The sequence below is a fragment of the Stegostoma tigrinum genome, chromosome 28 (assembly GCF_030684315.1).
Source record: "Stegostoma tigrinum isolate sSteTig4 chromosome 28, sSteTig4.hap1, whole genome shotgun sequence".
Classification (NCBI taxonomy): Eukaryota; Metazoa; Chordata; class Chondrichthyes; order Orectolobiformes; family Stegostomatidae; genus Stegostoma; species Stegostoma tigrinum.
Window position 1 is genome coordinate 10,749,602 of NC_081381.1, and position 15,926 is coordinate 10,765,527.

General features: G+C 45.0%; 1 protein-coding gene across 14 annotated transcripts in view; it reads left to right on the forward strand.

Moving 5' to 3' along the window:
- LOC125466567 (polyhomeotic-like protein 2) overlaps positions 1-15,926 on the forward strand; it is a 271,012-nt gene that overhangs the window by 164,384 nt on the left and 90,702 nt on the right. For all 14 annotated transcript variants that reach the window (XM_048561185.2, XM_059638020.1, XM_048561186.2 and 11 more), the window contains one exon: positions 13,332-13,409. In XM_048561185.2, coding sequence (XP_048417142.1) covers positions 13,332-13,409 — 78 coding nt within the window. The remainder of the gene's footprint in view (positions 1-13,331; positions 13,410-15,926) is intronic.

Here is a 15,926-nt window from a genome sequence, read left to right on the forward strand (position 1 = left end):
GTGATCAAAATCCATCACGACCCGTTAACTTGGTGAAAGTGATCGTAATTCAGAATTAACCATGAGGATGTGAGTGCAACTCCTTATGTGTTATGGGGATTAAAAACAATTAACAAATCTACTTAAAGCAAGGACACTGTGGTGGAGAAACTGAGCAGATTGGGCAGTATCTGTGGAGACAAACAGAACGAACATTTCAAGTAACTAACACAATGTTCATGCCTGAGGGGAGAGGTGGAGAAGTTGTGGGTTTTATGCTTGTACTGTGTCTGTCACTGAATTGGGAAATAAAGGATAATAAATAACCTCACTAAGCTCCAATTGATACAAAAAGAAATCATTTGATCACCAGTGATCACATTTGATCATTAATGTTTGCTTTTGAATCCAGACTGATGTCAACGTTCACGTGCAGCACTAATCAAGCGCTGCTCTATCTGAGATGCTGCCTTTCAGATAGGACATTAAACAGAGCCCTCAACTGTGCTCTGGGATGATGTACAAGTTTGAAATCCACAATATGAAAAAGAGTAGATTGTCCAGGAGAAGTCCCTTGGAGAACTAATATTTCTTCTTGGCCCATGTCACGAAAACACTTTTTCTGGTGGTCACCTCACTGCTGCTTCTGGGGGCTTGCTGTGCATGAATTGACTGTCTAGTGCCCAATGCTATAATAGTGACTGTGTGCATCAGAAGTAAATAATTTACTGTTGACAATCTTTGGCTGTCTTGGAAAAAGACATGGAAGGGGCCATATCGGAAGAATGATAATTTTCTGGCCATGCCGCAATCCTCTCATAATAAAACCTAAGTTATAATATCAGTGAAGATGCTTTGATACATGAGGATCAAAAGCTGATTTCTCACCACCTTAGCCTCTGCTGATAGCAGAAATTAGACCCAGGAATATTACCGGGTTTTATGTCATTGGCGTTCAGGGTTAGTGAGTTTACAAAATGGTTTCCTTCATGTGTAAGTGGTTTTGCATACGTTTTATGGAAGCCACCTGTTCTGTATATTTTCAAAAAACATCTTGGCCCTCAGACCAAAATCTCCATTGAGACTATACTCTGACCATTATGACAGGTGAGTTTAGGAGGCAGACTGAGATTTGCGCATAGCTGGGGTGGCACTCCTGGCCAGTGGCAGGTCCCTGCCAAGTTAGAGACCTTCCCTGGGATTGAGGTTCAGGTAAAAACCACCCTATAGAGGGGTGCCTGCTCATCTCACAGAGACACATTTCTTACCCAATAACACCTGTTCCCTGGCTCTCGTCCACCCACCCCTGGCCAAAGCATGCAGCCACTACTGTTTCCAAATGGGAATTTCCATCTTCTCAACACTCATGTAGTTCCCTCACTCAGCCCCTTATTGAGGTGATCCCAGCTGTGGGAGCGTGCAAAATATGGGCAGAATAGGCCATTCAGTAGGATCATGATAGGTCAGTTTGTTCCAAATTCAACATTCCTGTCTTGCCCCCAGTAACCTTACATTCTTGTTAGGTACAGGAATCTACCTCCCTTGGGCTTAAAAATATTCACTGACCCTCCCTTCTCCATCCCAAAGTCAAAACATTCTCCTTTCTTTGCCCATTAGGGCAGTTCCACATTTTAAAACCAGGCCCCCTCATTCTGGAGTGACCCATGAGGGGAAACGTCCTCTCCACATCCACCTTGTTGAGACCATTCAGGGGCTTCAATCCTTCAATCAGATTGTAGAACCAAAACCAATACAGCAGAGAAAGGATAACAGTGTGGAGCTGGATGAACACAGCAGGCCAAGCAGCATCTCAGGAGCACAAAAGTTGACGTTTTGGGCCTAGACCCTTCTTCAGAGAGGGTCTAGGCCCAAAACGTCAGCTTTTGTGCTCCTAAGATGCTGCTTGGCCTGCTGTGTTCATCCAGCTCCACACTTTGTTATCTTGGATTCTCCAGCATCTGCAGTTCCCATTATCAGCAGAGAAAGGAAGCTCTTTGACCCATTTTGTCTGTGCTGTCCAAAAAGGCATCCCTTATTAGACCCCAATGAATGCAATCCTAGTGTACAACCTTTCCTCAAAACAACTGATCATTCCTGGAATGAATCTAGCAAATAGAAAATGCTGGAGAAAGTCGTCATGTCTGACAGCATCTGTGCAAACAGAAACAGTTAAGGTTTGAGTCTGATATGTCTTTGGGTTCTGAAGACCTAAAGCATTAACTTTGGTTTCTCTTCCCACAAATGATGCCAGACTTTTAGTTTGTCCATTTTGTTGACATTTGGATCTGTCATCAACAGTACTTTTTGCCTTTTTATTAATTTAATAAACATCTTTCAAATTGCCTCCAATTAACTAACACCTCCTTAATTAGAGAGCAAAGCAGCAGCTAGTATTTGAGATGTGGTACATGTGCAGAACAGGGTTTAATGCTGGCAGTGAACAGACAGCGATCTGTCTCAGACAAAACTGCAGATGTGGTGGTTGAGTGCAGGGCAGGTGGAGTATTCGGAAATCTTTTAAATGCTTGCAACTTCCTCACCAGCAAGTAATCCGACCTGTGGAAGGAAGGTCAGACCAGGAACAGCTGCAGTAGATTGCCAATAACACACAGTCATTATTCCCGAGCAAATCAATAGCAGCTGGATTCCTCCGAGATTTGGAGTGGGACAGGTCAGTGTGACACAGACACGGAGCTCATTTCTTGTTGTAAACTCTCTCGGCAGCATAGCATGAAGTACACAGATCCTAATGCCTTGCAGTTTCTGTGTGGGTTTACATTGCTATCAGTCCCTTGTGAAGGTTTGTATGCTGCCTATTAAAATCTGCTTTTGTCTGTGTTTCACTGTTACCTCCTGCCTGCCACCAGCGCTGCCCTGATTCTTTGCTGAGTATTGTTGGGGTCATGGCTGAGGTGCTGCAGGTAATCTCTTTCTCCTGGGCTCCGAGGTCTTTCAGCGGTACACACTTTCAAATTGCTGGAGAAACACCGCTGGTCTGGTAGCTTCTGTGGAAAGTAAGCAGAGTTAAGGACCAGTGACCTCTTTCAGAACTTGCACTGCTCCTTTCGTCTGTTCAGGTAACAGCCTCCCAGATCGGTGGGCGGGGGGGGGGAAGGAGGATGCTGGGGAGCTGGGGAAGGTGTGTGGGTGTTGTTTTCTTGTGGCACTGTCTTAGGAGAAGTGAAACAGTAATTGTTTCATCTTAATATTAAACAAATGACTGGAGATCTGAAACAAAAACAGTGCTGGAGAAACTCAGCCAGCCTAGCAATGTCTAAGCAGAGGGAATTGGAGTTAATGTTTTGAGCCCAGTGCCCCTGGTATTGTGGTTTGACAAATGAAGTAAAGAGGATTTTTAAATTATTTGAGTAGAAAAACAGGTCTGGCAGTCTCTGGATCAGTTAGCTCGGTTGGATGGCTGTTTTACAGTGTAGAATGATCTCCATTCTATTCATTCATGGGAAGAGGGTGTTGCTGGCCAGGCAGCATTTACTGCCCATCCCTAATTGCCCAGAGGGCAGCTAAGAGCCAATCACATTGCTGTGGGTCTGGAGCCACAAGTAGGCCAGACCAGGTAAGGATGGCAATTTCCTTCCCTAAAGGGCATTGGTGAACCAGATGGGATTTTCCGACAATCGACAATGGATTCATGGTCATGAGATTGAATTCAAATTCCACCACCTGCCGTGGCAGAATTCGAACCCTGGTCCCCAAATGTTACAGGGGTCTCTGGATTGATAGTCCAGTGATTTAATGCCAATAGTATGGGTTTAGTTCCCACACCAGCTGAGATTACTGTGATAGAGCTGCCACAACCACACTCGTGCTCTCTCACACCACCTTTAATCACCTCCGTATCTCTGGTTAGAGAAGCTGCTTCTGAATTATCTAGATATTGTTTGTGACTGTTACATATTGATAAATCTCTGGAGTCTTTCTGTCTTGGGTAGCCATTTGGGATGATTTATTTGAAAATATTTGATACCTACATTCAATTTTAATTTCTTCAAAATATTTTCATGCGACGTTTGACACTTTTAGGATGACTTTATTTGAAACCAACAAAATCTGTGGGGGGTGGGAGTGGATATAGAAAAGATGTTTTGTCTTGTGGGAAAATCTAGAATTAAAGGTCACCATTTAAAGGTAAGAGTGCCCATTTTATCCAGAGATGAGGAAATACTTTCTGAAAATTGGGAACCTTTTGGAATTCCCTTCCTCAAAAGGCAGTGACTGCAAAATCTTTTAAATACTTTTAAGGAAATGGTCAATATGTTCTTGATTGTATGAACCCCAGAGTACTTTGCTTTAACCACCATTTTTGATTCTTTTGTTTTTAAAACCATGTGTCAGTATGAATGTTGTTTTTCATGTTTTTGCTGTGGATGGAGTTGTTTGATTTATTCTGCCATTAACACTCACTCTGGCCCCATACTAATTTCTTCTTGTTCGTCATCATGCCTTTTTCCCTTCTGTTCCATGGCGTCTTTCTTGTTGAATCTCTCCCATCCACCATCACCCCACCCCCCACCCTCCATGGGCCAACCTATTCTCTGCAGTATGAAACCCACCTGATTTCTACCTCCCTTCAGACCTGAAGAATTGTCTGCATTCGATTTGAAATATTGACTTTGTTCTTGTCTCCCCTGCCAAGCTCGCTGAGTATTTCTAGCGCGTTATATTTCTGATTTACATTGCAGTATTTTGCTTTTAGGAATATAGGAACATCTGAACGGGATTAGGCCATTCAGCCTATTGACCCCACCCTGCCATTCTAGATCAGGTCTGATCATCTCCTCCATGCCACTTTTCCCGCACTGTTTCCCTAGCAATACTCTCCTTAATTCTGTTTTCTCAGCGCGTGGTTCTGCGGTCCGTGAATGGCATTGATGCCTGAAACCGAACATCACGGTGCAGACTCGCTGATCAGCATGCATGAAACCTTGGAGCAGCTACACAGCACTCTAGATGGAACGTTGCTCCCTATCCCTTGATCTCTTTTTAATTTCCAGAAACTTACCAGTTTCTGTCTTAAGTTTGCTCAACGATTTAAGCTTCCATTGTCTCTGGACAGGGAATTCCAAAATTCACTGCTGTCTGAGTGAAGAAATTCCTTCCTCCTCCCACCCTGTGTTTTGGGATTGTGTCTCCTGATTCTGATTCACCAGGCAGGGAGAGCATCCTATCTACATCCATTCTGTCAGACCCTGTGTATGAATTTCATAAGGATGCCTCTGAGATCAGTTCTCATTCCTTAAAACTCTCAACAGACCCAATCAATCCCACTGTCCCAGGGATTAATCTGCCAAACCTCAATATGACTCACCCTTTTGCAACTATATCCTTCCTTAAATAAGGAAATCAAACTGCGCACATTATTCCAGGTGAGATCTCAAGACATTCCTGTTCCTGAATACAATGTCCCCTTGCACTGAAGACTCCGAAACTGCTTTGCTGTAGAAATGATTTTGTTTATTTATTTGTGTTGGTGTCACTGGCTAGACCAGCATTTATTGGCTAACCCTAGTTGCTGAGAGGGAGGTTAAGAAATAACGCATTACTGTGGATTTCAACCAGGTGAGGATGTAGATTTCCTTCGCTGAGGGGCATTAGTGAAGCAGATGGACTTGTAGGACAATTGACAATTTGACTGCGAGCTTTTAATTCCAGATTTTTGTTTTATTGAACTCAGATTTCAACTTCTGCCATTGGTGAGACTTGAACGTGAGTTTAAGGTTCAGGATTACAAGAATCTAGTGATTATCAGTATATTACCACTGCTACACACCTCCCCTTGTTCCACTCTCCTTCACCACTTGGGGATGAAACTCCTCTGTCCAGGATATTTGTCACCTCTCATTCCAGCTACACCCCCTGACCATCCTGCAACTATTAATGTGAACCTCTTTTAGCTTTTCAGTTCCACAAGTTCCTGGGCCACCTTGCATTGAGAGTCGTAGAGATATATAGCACAAAGCACGCTCTTTTTGGTCTCACTTGTCCAAGCCGACCAGATATCCTCAACAGATTCTGCCCATAACCCTCTAAACCCTTCCTATTCATACATCCATCCAGGCTGAGCAGGACAGCTTGACGTTTCGGGTTAGGACCTTTCTTCAGAAAAAGAAGGGTCCCGACCCGAAATGTCAAGCTTTCCTGCTGTGTTTATCCAGCTTCACACCGTGTTATCTCGGATTCTCTAGCATCGGCAGTTCCTACTATCTCCACGTACCCATCCAGATGTCTTTTAAATGTTGTAATTGTACCAGCCTGCACCACTTCCTGTGGCAGCTCACTCCATACACACACCACCGTCTGCCTGAAAAAGTTACCCCTGAGGTCCCTTCTAAATTCTTCTCCTTTAACTTTAAACCTATGCCCCTCTAGTTTTGGACTCCCGTGCCCTAGGGAAAAGATTTTGTCTATTCCGTCTATCCATGCACCTCATGGTTTTATAACCCTCTATAAGGTCACCCCTCAGCCTCTAAGGTCCCGTTGTACTCTGAGGTAACTTTCTTTGCTGCCCACTACATGCCCATATTTGGTGTCATCTGCATACCTACTAACCATGCTACTTAAGTGCACATCCAAATCATTTACATAAATGGCAAAAAGCAGTGGACCCAGCACCGATCCTTGTGGCACACTGATGGTCACAGGCCTCCAGTTTGAAAAGCAACCCCCCACCACCACCCTCTGTCTTCTACCTTCGAGCCAGTTCTGTATCCAAATGGCTAGTTTTCACTTGGACCCTCCGGAGAAGGGTCCCAACCTGAAATGTCAGCTTTCCTCCTCCTCTGTGATAATGGGAACTGCAGATGCTGGAGAATCCAAGATAACAAAGCGTGGAGCTGGATGAACACAGCAGGCCCAGCAGCGTCTCTGGAGCACAAAAGCTGACGTTTCGGGCCTAGATCCTCCTCTGCTGTGTTCATCCAGCTCCACATTGTGTTATCTCTGACTCCAGCATCGGCAGTTCTCACTATCTCAGAAAGCTAAAGAAACCTTGGCTTTTATAACACCAGATGGACTTTCAGTGTAGTCTTGCCATTTTGGATGTAAAGTGCACTAACAACATTTTGATAGTTCCTGTTAAATTAATCAAAGTAAACATTTATATTGACAATTTTAAATGTTTCGGGAAGAACATTTACACCATTTGACTGAATGTAGACTGGATGACAGCTTTGCCATATGCCTATCCCATGTTTGCAAACGTAATCCTGAGCTTCCTGTTGCCTCCACTTCAACATCCCACCTTATTCCTGGCCAGCACTTCTGTCTCAGGCTTGCTGCAGTGCTCCAGCGAGGTTCAGCGAAAGCTGGAAAAACCACATCTCAATTTCTGCTTGAGGATACTGCAGCCTTCAGGGCACAATAGAGTTCAATACTTTTTTTTAAAAAACCTGACACCCTTCTTCCATCCCAACACCCCAGGCCCTGTCGTAACATAGGCTGCTTTCAGCCCAGCCAATTCATTCTCTGCCCTTCCTACTGTTCCCAATTTCAGGTTTTCTTTCTCTCCAGCTCACCATTCTCTATTCCTTTGTCTGCCTGACTGTGTGTGTTTCTCTCTTGCTCTTGCCCCCTCTCCCTGCCTACCCCTTTAGCCCCACAGCCCACAGGATACCACATAAATACCACTGTTTCCCAGCTACCATCTGGACTGAAGGGCTGTTGGACCTAAAATGTTAACTTACTTTCTGTCCACAGATGCTGTCAGACCTGCTGAGTTTCTCCAGTAGTTTCTTGTTTTTCTTAACTTGTTTGGGACAAAATTTGACTTCTTTCCTCTAATAAAAGAGGCATCTTGATCAGAACTGCCTGATGCAAACATTTAAATAGACCTTCTGGTATAGACTCCCATTTTCACAATTCTAGCTGAATAACGATTTATTTTAATCACTGCATATCTCTCCCATGAGTACGGGCCATGTGCATAAAAGCAGTCCATGCTATTTCTAAAAGATATTTCATTTATAACGTGATCACAGAGTAATAGATTGGTTTACCACTGGTCTCTTTTCTTTCAAAACATGAAGAAATGAGAGTTAAAAGGCAAAGGAAATGACTTGGGAGGAGTTGAAGGTGCTGTGACTCTAGAGAGTGAATGTTTTGTGTTCCTATTGCTCTCAACTATCTTAATTCCTGGAGATTTTCCATCTCTTCTTGTGTGACGACAAATTCAAATTAAATATAATAAAATGTGAGGCTGGATGAACACAGCAGGCCCAGCAGCATCTCAGGAGCACAAAAGCTGACGTTTCGGGCCTAGACCCTTCATCAGAGAGGGGGATGGGGAGAGGGTTCTGGAATAAATAGGGAGAGGGGGAGGTGGACCGAAGATGGAGAGAAAAGAAGATAAGTGGAGAGGAGAGTATAGGTGGGGAGGTAGGGAGGGGATAGGTCAGTCCAGGGAAGACGGACAAGTCAAGGAGGTGGGATGAGGTTAGGGGATGGAAGTGCGGTTTGGGGTGGGAGGAAGGGATGGGTGGGAGGAAGAACAGGTTAGGGAAGCAGGGACAGGTTGGACTGATTTTGGGATGCAGTGGGTGGAGGGAAAGAGCTGGGCTAGTTGTGTGGTGCATTGGGGGGAGGGGATGAACTGGGCTGGTTTTGGGATGCGGTGGGGGAAGGGGAGATTTTGAAGCTGGTGAAGTCCACATTGATACCATTAGGCTGCAGGGTTCCCAAGCGGAATATGAGTTGCTGTTCCTGCAACCTTCGGGTGGCATCATTGTGGCACTGCAGGAGGCCCATGATGGACATGTCGTCTAAAGAATGGGAGGGGGGAGTGGAAATGGTTTGCGACTGGGAGGTGCAGTTGTTTATTGCGAACTGAGCGGAGGTGTTCTGCAAAGCGGTCCCCAAGCCTCCGCTTGGTTTCCCCAATGTGGAGGAAGCCACAATGGATGCATTATACCACATTGGCAGATGTGCAGGTGAACCTCTGCTTAATATGGAAAGTCATCTTGGGGCCTGGGATAGGGGTGAGGGAGGAGGTGTGGGGGCAAGTGTAGCATTTCCTGCAGTTGCAGGGGAAGGAGCCGGGTGTGGTGGGGTTGGAGGGCAGTGTGGAGCGAACAAGGGAGTCACGGAGAGAGTGGTCTCTCCGGAAAGCAGACAGGGGTGGGGATGGAAGAATGTCTTGGGTGGTAGGGTCGGATTGTAGATGGCGGAAAGGTCGGAGGATGATGCGTTGTATCCACTCCCCCTCCCATTCTTTTAGATGACATGTCTATCATGGGCCTCCTGCAGTGCCACAATGATGCCACCCGAAGGTTGCAGGAACAGCAACTCATATTCCGCTTGGGAACCCTGCAGCCATATGGTATCAATGTGGACTTCACCAGTTTCAAAATCTCCCCTTCCCCCACTGCATCCCAAAACCAGCCCAGTTCGTCCCCTCCCCCCACTGCACCACACAACCAGCCCAGCTCTTCCCCTCCCCCACTGCATCCCAAAACCAGCCCAGTTCGTCCCCTCCCCCCACTGCACCACACAACCAGCCCAGCTCTTCCCCTCCACCCACTGCATCCCAAAACCAGTCCAACCTGTCTCTGCCTCCCTAACCTGTTCTTCCTCTCACCCATCCCTTCCTCCCACCCCAAGCCGCACCCCCAGCTACCTACTAACCTCATCCCGCCTCCTTGACCTGTCCGTCTTCCCTGGACTGACCTATCCCCTCCCTACCTCCCCACCTACACTCTCTCCACCTATCTTCTTTTCTCTCCATCTTCGGTCCGCCTCCCCCTCTCTCCCTATTTATTCCAGTTCCCTCTCCCCATCCCCGTCTCTGATGAAGGGTCTAGGCCCGAAACGTCAGCTTTTGTGCTCCTGAGATGCTGCTTGGCCTGCTGTGTTCATCCAGCCTCACATTTTATTTTCTCGGATTCTCCAGCATCTGCAGTTCCCATTATCACTGATTCAAATTAAATGTCTAGTTTCTCCGTGTGTCCCACCTGTAATGGGCCCACATTTATCCTATTTCCCTTTACGTATTGACCAGCAATTTTTACAGTCCCCTTTTATACCTCTTGCTCATTTGTATTCAAGTTCTCGTTTCCAATTTCTTGCCCCCCAACACCCCACTTTCAATCCTAAAATACTCTGAATCCTCAGGATTATGACTATTTATGGTGTCCTTTATATGCTGCTTCCTTTGATCTAGTGCAAACTTTAACTCCTTTCATTAACCACAGTTGAGTCACTTTGTTTGGGTGTTTAGGGGAATGGATATCTGTACTAGACCTTGGTTGTATTTCTTTAATCGCTAGCCATAGTCTACTGTCAGTTTTTTGTGTACTTTTCCAACCTATCCTTATCCAATCTGTTCTCACACTCTCTTAATTTCCTTTGAAATTTTAAGGTGTGATTTTTTTCAGAAAGAACTATATCACATTCAAGCTATGTGTAAAATTGAAATAAGATTATTATCTCCAAAAGTCCCCTTTTTACAATAAGGTTATTGATCATCCTTTTCTAGTGACTCAACACCAAATCTAAAATAGCCTGATGCCTGGGTGACCCCTCAATTTAACATTCTATCTCGTGCACACTCCAGGAATTCATCCTCCAAAACATTAATACTGACTTGTTTAACCCAGTCTAGATGTAAATTGAAGTCATCCATTATTCCTCTGTGCTGTAACCATGATAAAGGAACCTCTAATTTCCGGATTTACAGTCTGCCAGCCATTCATATTTATAGTTTGGTGTTATATAAGCTATTTCCCAAAATGTTTGCTTTCCGTTTTTGTCTCTTAACTCCGCTCAAACTGATTCTGTACCTTGGTTTTTCAATCGAAGATCCCCCTCTTATGTAATGATTTTTTTTTCCTCTATTCGTTTGTGAGATGTGGGCATTGCTGGCTGGCCAGCATTTCTTGCCCATCCCTAGTTGCCCTTGAGAAGGCGGTGGCGAGCTGCCCTCTTCATCTGCTGCAGTCCACCTGGGTTGACCCACAATGCTGTCAGGGAGAGCTTTCCAGGAATTTGACCCAGTGACAGTGAAGGAATGGTGATATATTTCCAAGTCAGGGTGGTGAGTGGCTTGGAGGGGCACTTGGTGGTGTTCCTATATGTCTGATGTCGACGTCCTTCCAGATGTAAGTGGTTGTGGGTTAGGCAGGTACTGCCTGAGGATTTTTGGTGAGTTTCTGCAGTGCATGTTGTGGATAGTAAGCATTGCTGCTACTGAGCGTTGGTGGTGGAGGGAGCGGATGCTTGTGGATGTGGTGCCAGTCAAGCGAGGGCTGCTTTGTCCTGGATTGTGTCGCGCTTACTGAGCCTTGTTGGAGCTGCTCTCATCCAGGCAAGTGGGGAGTATTTCCTCACACTCCTGACCTGTGCTTTGAGATGGTGAACAGGCTTTGAGGAGTCTGGAGGTGAGTTACTTGCTGCAATATTCCTAGCTTCTGGCCTGGTATTGTAGCCACTGTGTTCATGTGGTGAGTCCAGTTGAGTTTCTGCTCAATGGTACCCCTCAGGATGTTTATAGTAGGGGATTCAGTGATGGAACACCATTAAATTCAAGGGGTGATGATTAGATATCGTCCCCCATTAGCAGTGCTACCTCACACCTTGTTTCCTTTTTTTTGTCTATCCCTCCTATATGCAGAATATCTTTAGATATTCATTTTCCAACCTCTCTCACCCTTTTATTGTCCAAGTGCTTTAATGCTCACTGTTTTAGGGGAGGCAATGGCCTAGTGCTACTATTGCTGGGCTGTTAATCCAGATATCCAGGTAGTGTTCTGTGGATAGTAAGGATTGCAGATGCAGAAGGTCAGAGTTGATAAAATGTGGAGCTGGAGAAGCGCAGCAGGTCAGACAGCATCCGAGGAGCAGGAATGTCGACAGTTCGAGTCTGGTCTCTTCTTCAGCACTTGTTCTGGGGGCTTGGGTTTGAATCTTGCCATTGATAGATGATGGAATTTGAATTTAATAAATATCTGGAATTAAGAGTCTAATAATGGCCATAAAACCATTGTTAATTATGGGGAAAACCCATCTGGTTCACGAAAGTCCTTTAGAGAAGGAAACTGCCTTCCTTACCTGGTCTGGCCTACATGTGACTCTGGGCCCAGAGCAATGTGGTTGATTCTAAGCTGCACTTGGGCTGGTGGGGTGCAACAATAAATGCTGGTCCAGCCAGTGATGTCTTTGTCCTGTGAATGAAATAAATATTTGCAGAGGCGGATCTCGCTTTCTCCATTCTCCATAAACACGAGTCAAAGTGAAATTGGTATGTGCCCTACATGCAACTCCAGTGAGCTGTTTCTAGCAGTGTTCTTTAAGAAATGCTTCCTTTTGTATTTTTGTTCTTACAATGTCACTTCCTATGTCGTTTTTATTCTCACTTTCTAGCTTCCTGTAAGAATCAAATGGTTTTAACCAGTGTTTTTATTTGCTGCTGACTTTAAAAAGCAACAAGTCACATCAGGACACTAACCTGCACTAACCTGGAAGTCATTTCCATTCATTGACTGGTCATTTTGTGTTCCCACATGAGCTGGAAATTAAGCTACAGCTGACAGTGTAACCCACATAAATGAAACCTCCTGCTCTGAAGCCTAGACCCTGCAGGGAATGGTGCCGTGTCAGCCAATTATCAGCTCTGTGGAGAGTGACTTGTTATGTTTTTGAACTCCATCAGTATGTCAGCAAACAAAGACGAGACGGGGGCCAGAATGTGTTCCTTTGGGGCGAGGCACATTGTTGTTTGAGATGAGGTTCAATGTTGGGCAGCTCTATCTGTTATTGAAATGGGGACCAGTCCAGGTGGGGTTCGTATATGGGATAGATGCTCAGAGAATGGTTCCTCTCATGGAGGAGTCTAGAACTATAGGAGCGGCTTCCAAATAAAAGGTCTCCTGTTTAAGAGTGGCATGAGGAGGAAGTTCTTCCTTTTTGAGGTGTTAGTTTTGTGTTCTTTAAAAAATTCTTTGAGAAATGCTTCATTTTGTATTTTTGTTGTTATAATGTTACTTCCTCTGCAGTTTTATTCTCATTTACTAGCTTCCTGTAAGAATCAAATGATTTTAACCGTGAGTCGTTTTATTTGCTGATATGACTTTAAAAAGCAACAAGGCACATCAGGACACTAACCTGCATGAACCTGGAAATCATTTCCACTCGAGAACAGTGCAGGCTCGGTCATTAAATATAGCTGGGTTAGACTAATCTTTGACAAGGGAGTTCAGGGTCATGGGAAGTGGGCAAGAACATGTTATTAAAGCAACAATCCAGTTAGCCGATGATTTTATTGAATAGTGGTACAGGCTCGATGGGCCAAATGGCCTACAGCAAAATCTTGTAATTGTTTGTACCATTTTGTCTCTCTCCTTCAGGCTAGTTTAGCTGCCAATAGACAGGGATCATCGCCGAATGGGAATGTCTCGCAGCAACCCGTCTCTTCCCAGACAACTGTAAGTAAAGAGCAATGCAGCAGCTCCAATTGTAGGCGGTGCTTTTATTTATACAGACAGCAATGCCCCGACTGACAGACAACAACTAGATTCAGCCTGAAACCTCTCTGTTAGCGCCAACACGTACCTTTAAATTTCCCCAAGTTCCAAAAACCACAACCGTTAAATAAGGCTTTTCCTAAAAGTAAATATTCATGGGAATTCAGTCAGAGATGTACAGCATTGAAACGGATCCTCCGGTCCAACTCATCCATGCCAACCAGCTATTCTAAATTAATCTCTTTTTTTTCAATTACAGAGAATCCCTTAACATGTGGAGGGATCCATCCCATGATAAACGACTCTAACTACTTGGTCCATGATCCTGTTGAGTGCTGGAGCAGGCTTGAGGCACCAAATAGCCTATCCCTTATGGCCAACTTATGGGCTTGCCCAGGGTGTCCATCACAGACACCAGGCCCCCTGGGGCCTGTCAGTATACGTACTCCATGTGAACATTCTCTCAGCCAAAGCAGTGTCTTCCAGCATCAATTAGGAAGTCAACTGGAAATTCTTTCTAATAAGTGACAATGGTTCTGTAGGAGATGGAATTGTCCAAATGCAGGCCAGTGCCAGTAATGAGCCGACTTCACTCTTCCTGAAGGTGATGAAAGGGTAATGCAGAGGGAGGACTTCAAGCAATGAACATGCCTTCCATGGTTAGCTGGCTCATTGCGGTACCCTCCTGAATACTCTGTAGCAGTCTGACCTCAGTGGAGTGGAGGAAAAAGAATTTGTGGTGGAAATCCTCAATGTCAGGCCCAGGAAGCTGGCTGAGTAGGTGACCACGTTATTTAAGCCCAACATTATTCACTTCTGTTTGTATGTTACAAAACTGTGACCCATTTGTCTGTACAGCGCTGATATCTCATGTGTAACAGGGCCTGTGGATCTGTTTATAATGCATTCGCCTCAATGTAGACTTCCTGTGTTCTCAGCAGAGCTGCGTATACATCCAGTACACTGCTTACAGACATGGACTTGGACTTGGTTTTCTGCTAAAGAACATAAGGACATAAGGACTAGGAGTTGGAGTAGGCCATCAGGCCCCTTGAGCCTGCCCCACCATTTAATAAGATCATGGCTGATCATTTTGAGACTGTGCTCCACTTACCCGCCCACTCACCATAACCCTTAATTCCCTTACTGTTCAAAAATTTATCCAGCCTTACCTTAAACACATTCAGCGAGGTAGCTTCATCCGCTTCACTGAGCAGGGAATTCCACAGATTCACAACCCTCTGGGTGAAGAAGTTCCCCCGACCTCAGTCCCACATCTGCTTCCCTTTATTTTGAGGCGATGCCCTCTAGACCTAGTTTCACCTGCTAGCGGAAACAACCTCCCTGCCTCCACCTTATCTATTCCCTTCATAATCTTACATGTTTCTATAAGATCTCTCCTCATTCTTCTGAATTCCAATGAGTATAATCCCAGTCTACTCAGTCTCTCCTCATAATCCAACCCTCTCAACTCTGGAATCAACCGAATGAATCTACTCTGCACCCCCTCCAGTGCCAGTATATCCCTTCTCGAGTAAGGAGACCAAAACTGTGCACAGTACTCCAGGTGTGGCCTCACCAGGACCCTATACAGCTGCAGCATGGCCTCCCTGTTTTTAAACTCCATCCCTCGAGCAATGACAGACAGAATTCCATTTGCCTTTTTAATTACCTGCTGCACCTGCAATCCTACTTTTAGCAATTCATGCACAAGGACATCCAAGTCCCTCTGCACAGCAGTATTTTACTTTTTAAAAACTTTTTTTTTCAAGGGATGAAAGTGATTACCAGTGCTTATTAATTTTTATGTTAATTAATTTTGACCTAACACCTGGCCTTTGTCCCACCCACCCCACAAAAACACTGAGCACATTTACAGATTTGAATGGTTTCTGACCATTAAACGCTACTGGACAGTGAATTTTTATGGAGTTGATGTCTTTGGGGTTATGTCAGTTTGTAATGTGGGAATTCAGGGTCCAGTTTTAATGAGAAGGTTTCAGTCAGTTGCCATCAATATTCAAATCTGCTGCCCTTTGCCCTGAGTCTTACCCCTTTCCATCAGCCCTCTGCTCACCTACCTCTGGCTGACTCCTGCAGAACCAGCATTTCTGTTTTAATGCCCAAACTATCAGTCATAGACGCTCTGGTCCAACTCGTCTGAGTCGACCAGATCTCCTAAATTAATCAAGTCCCATTTGCCAGTATTTGGCCCATTTCCCTCTCAACCCTTCCTATTCATGTACCCATCCAGATGCCTTTTAAATGTTGTAATTGTACCAGCCTCTTCTATGTTTTCTGGCAGCACATCCCATACACGTGCCACGCTCTGCCTGGAAAACCTGCCCTTGCGTCCCTTTTAAATCTTTCCTCTCTCAAACCTATGCCCTCTAGTTTTGAACTCCCCTACCCTGGGGAAAAGACCTTGGCTAATCACCCTATCCATGCCGCTCATGATTTTATAAACCTCTATAAGGT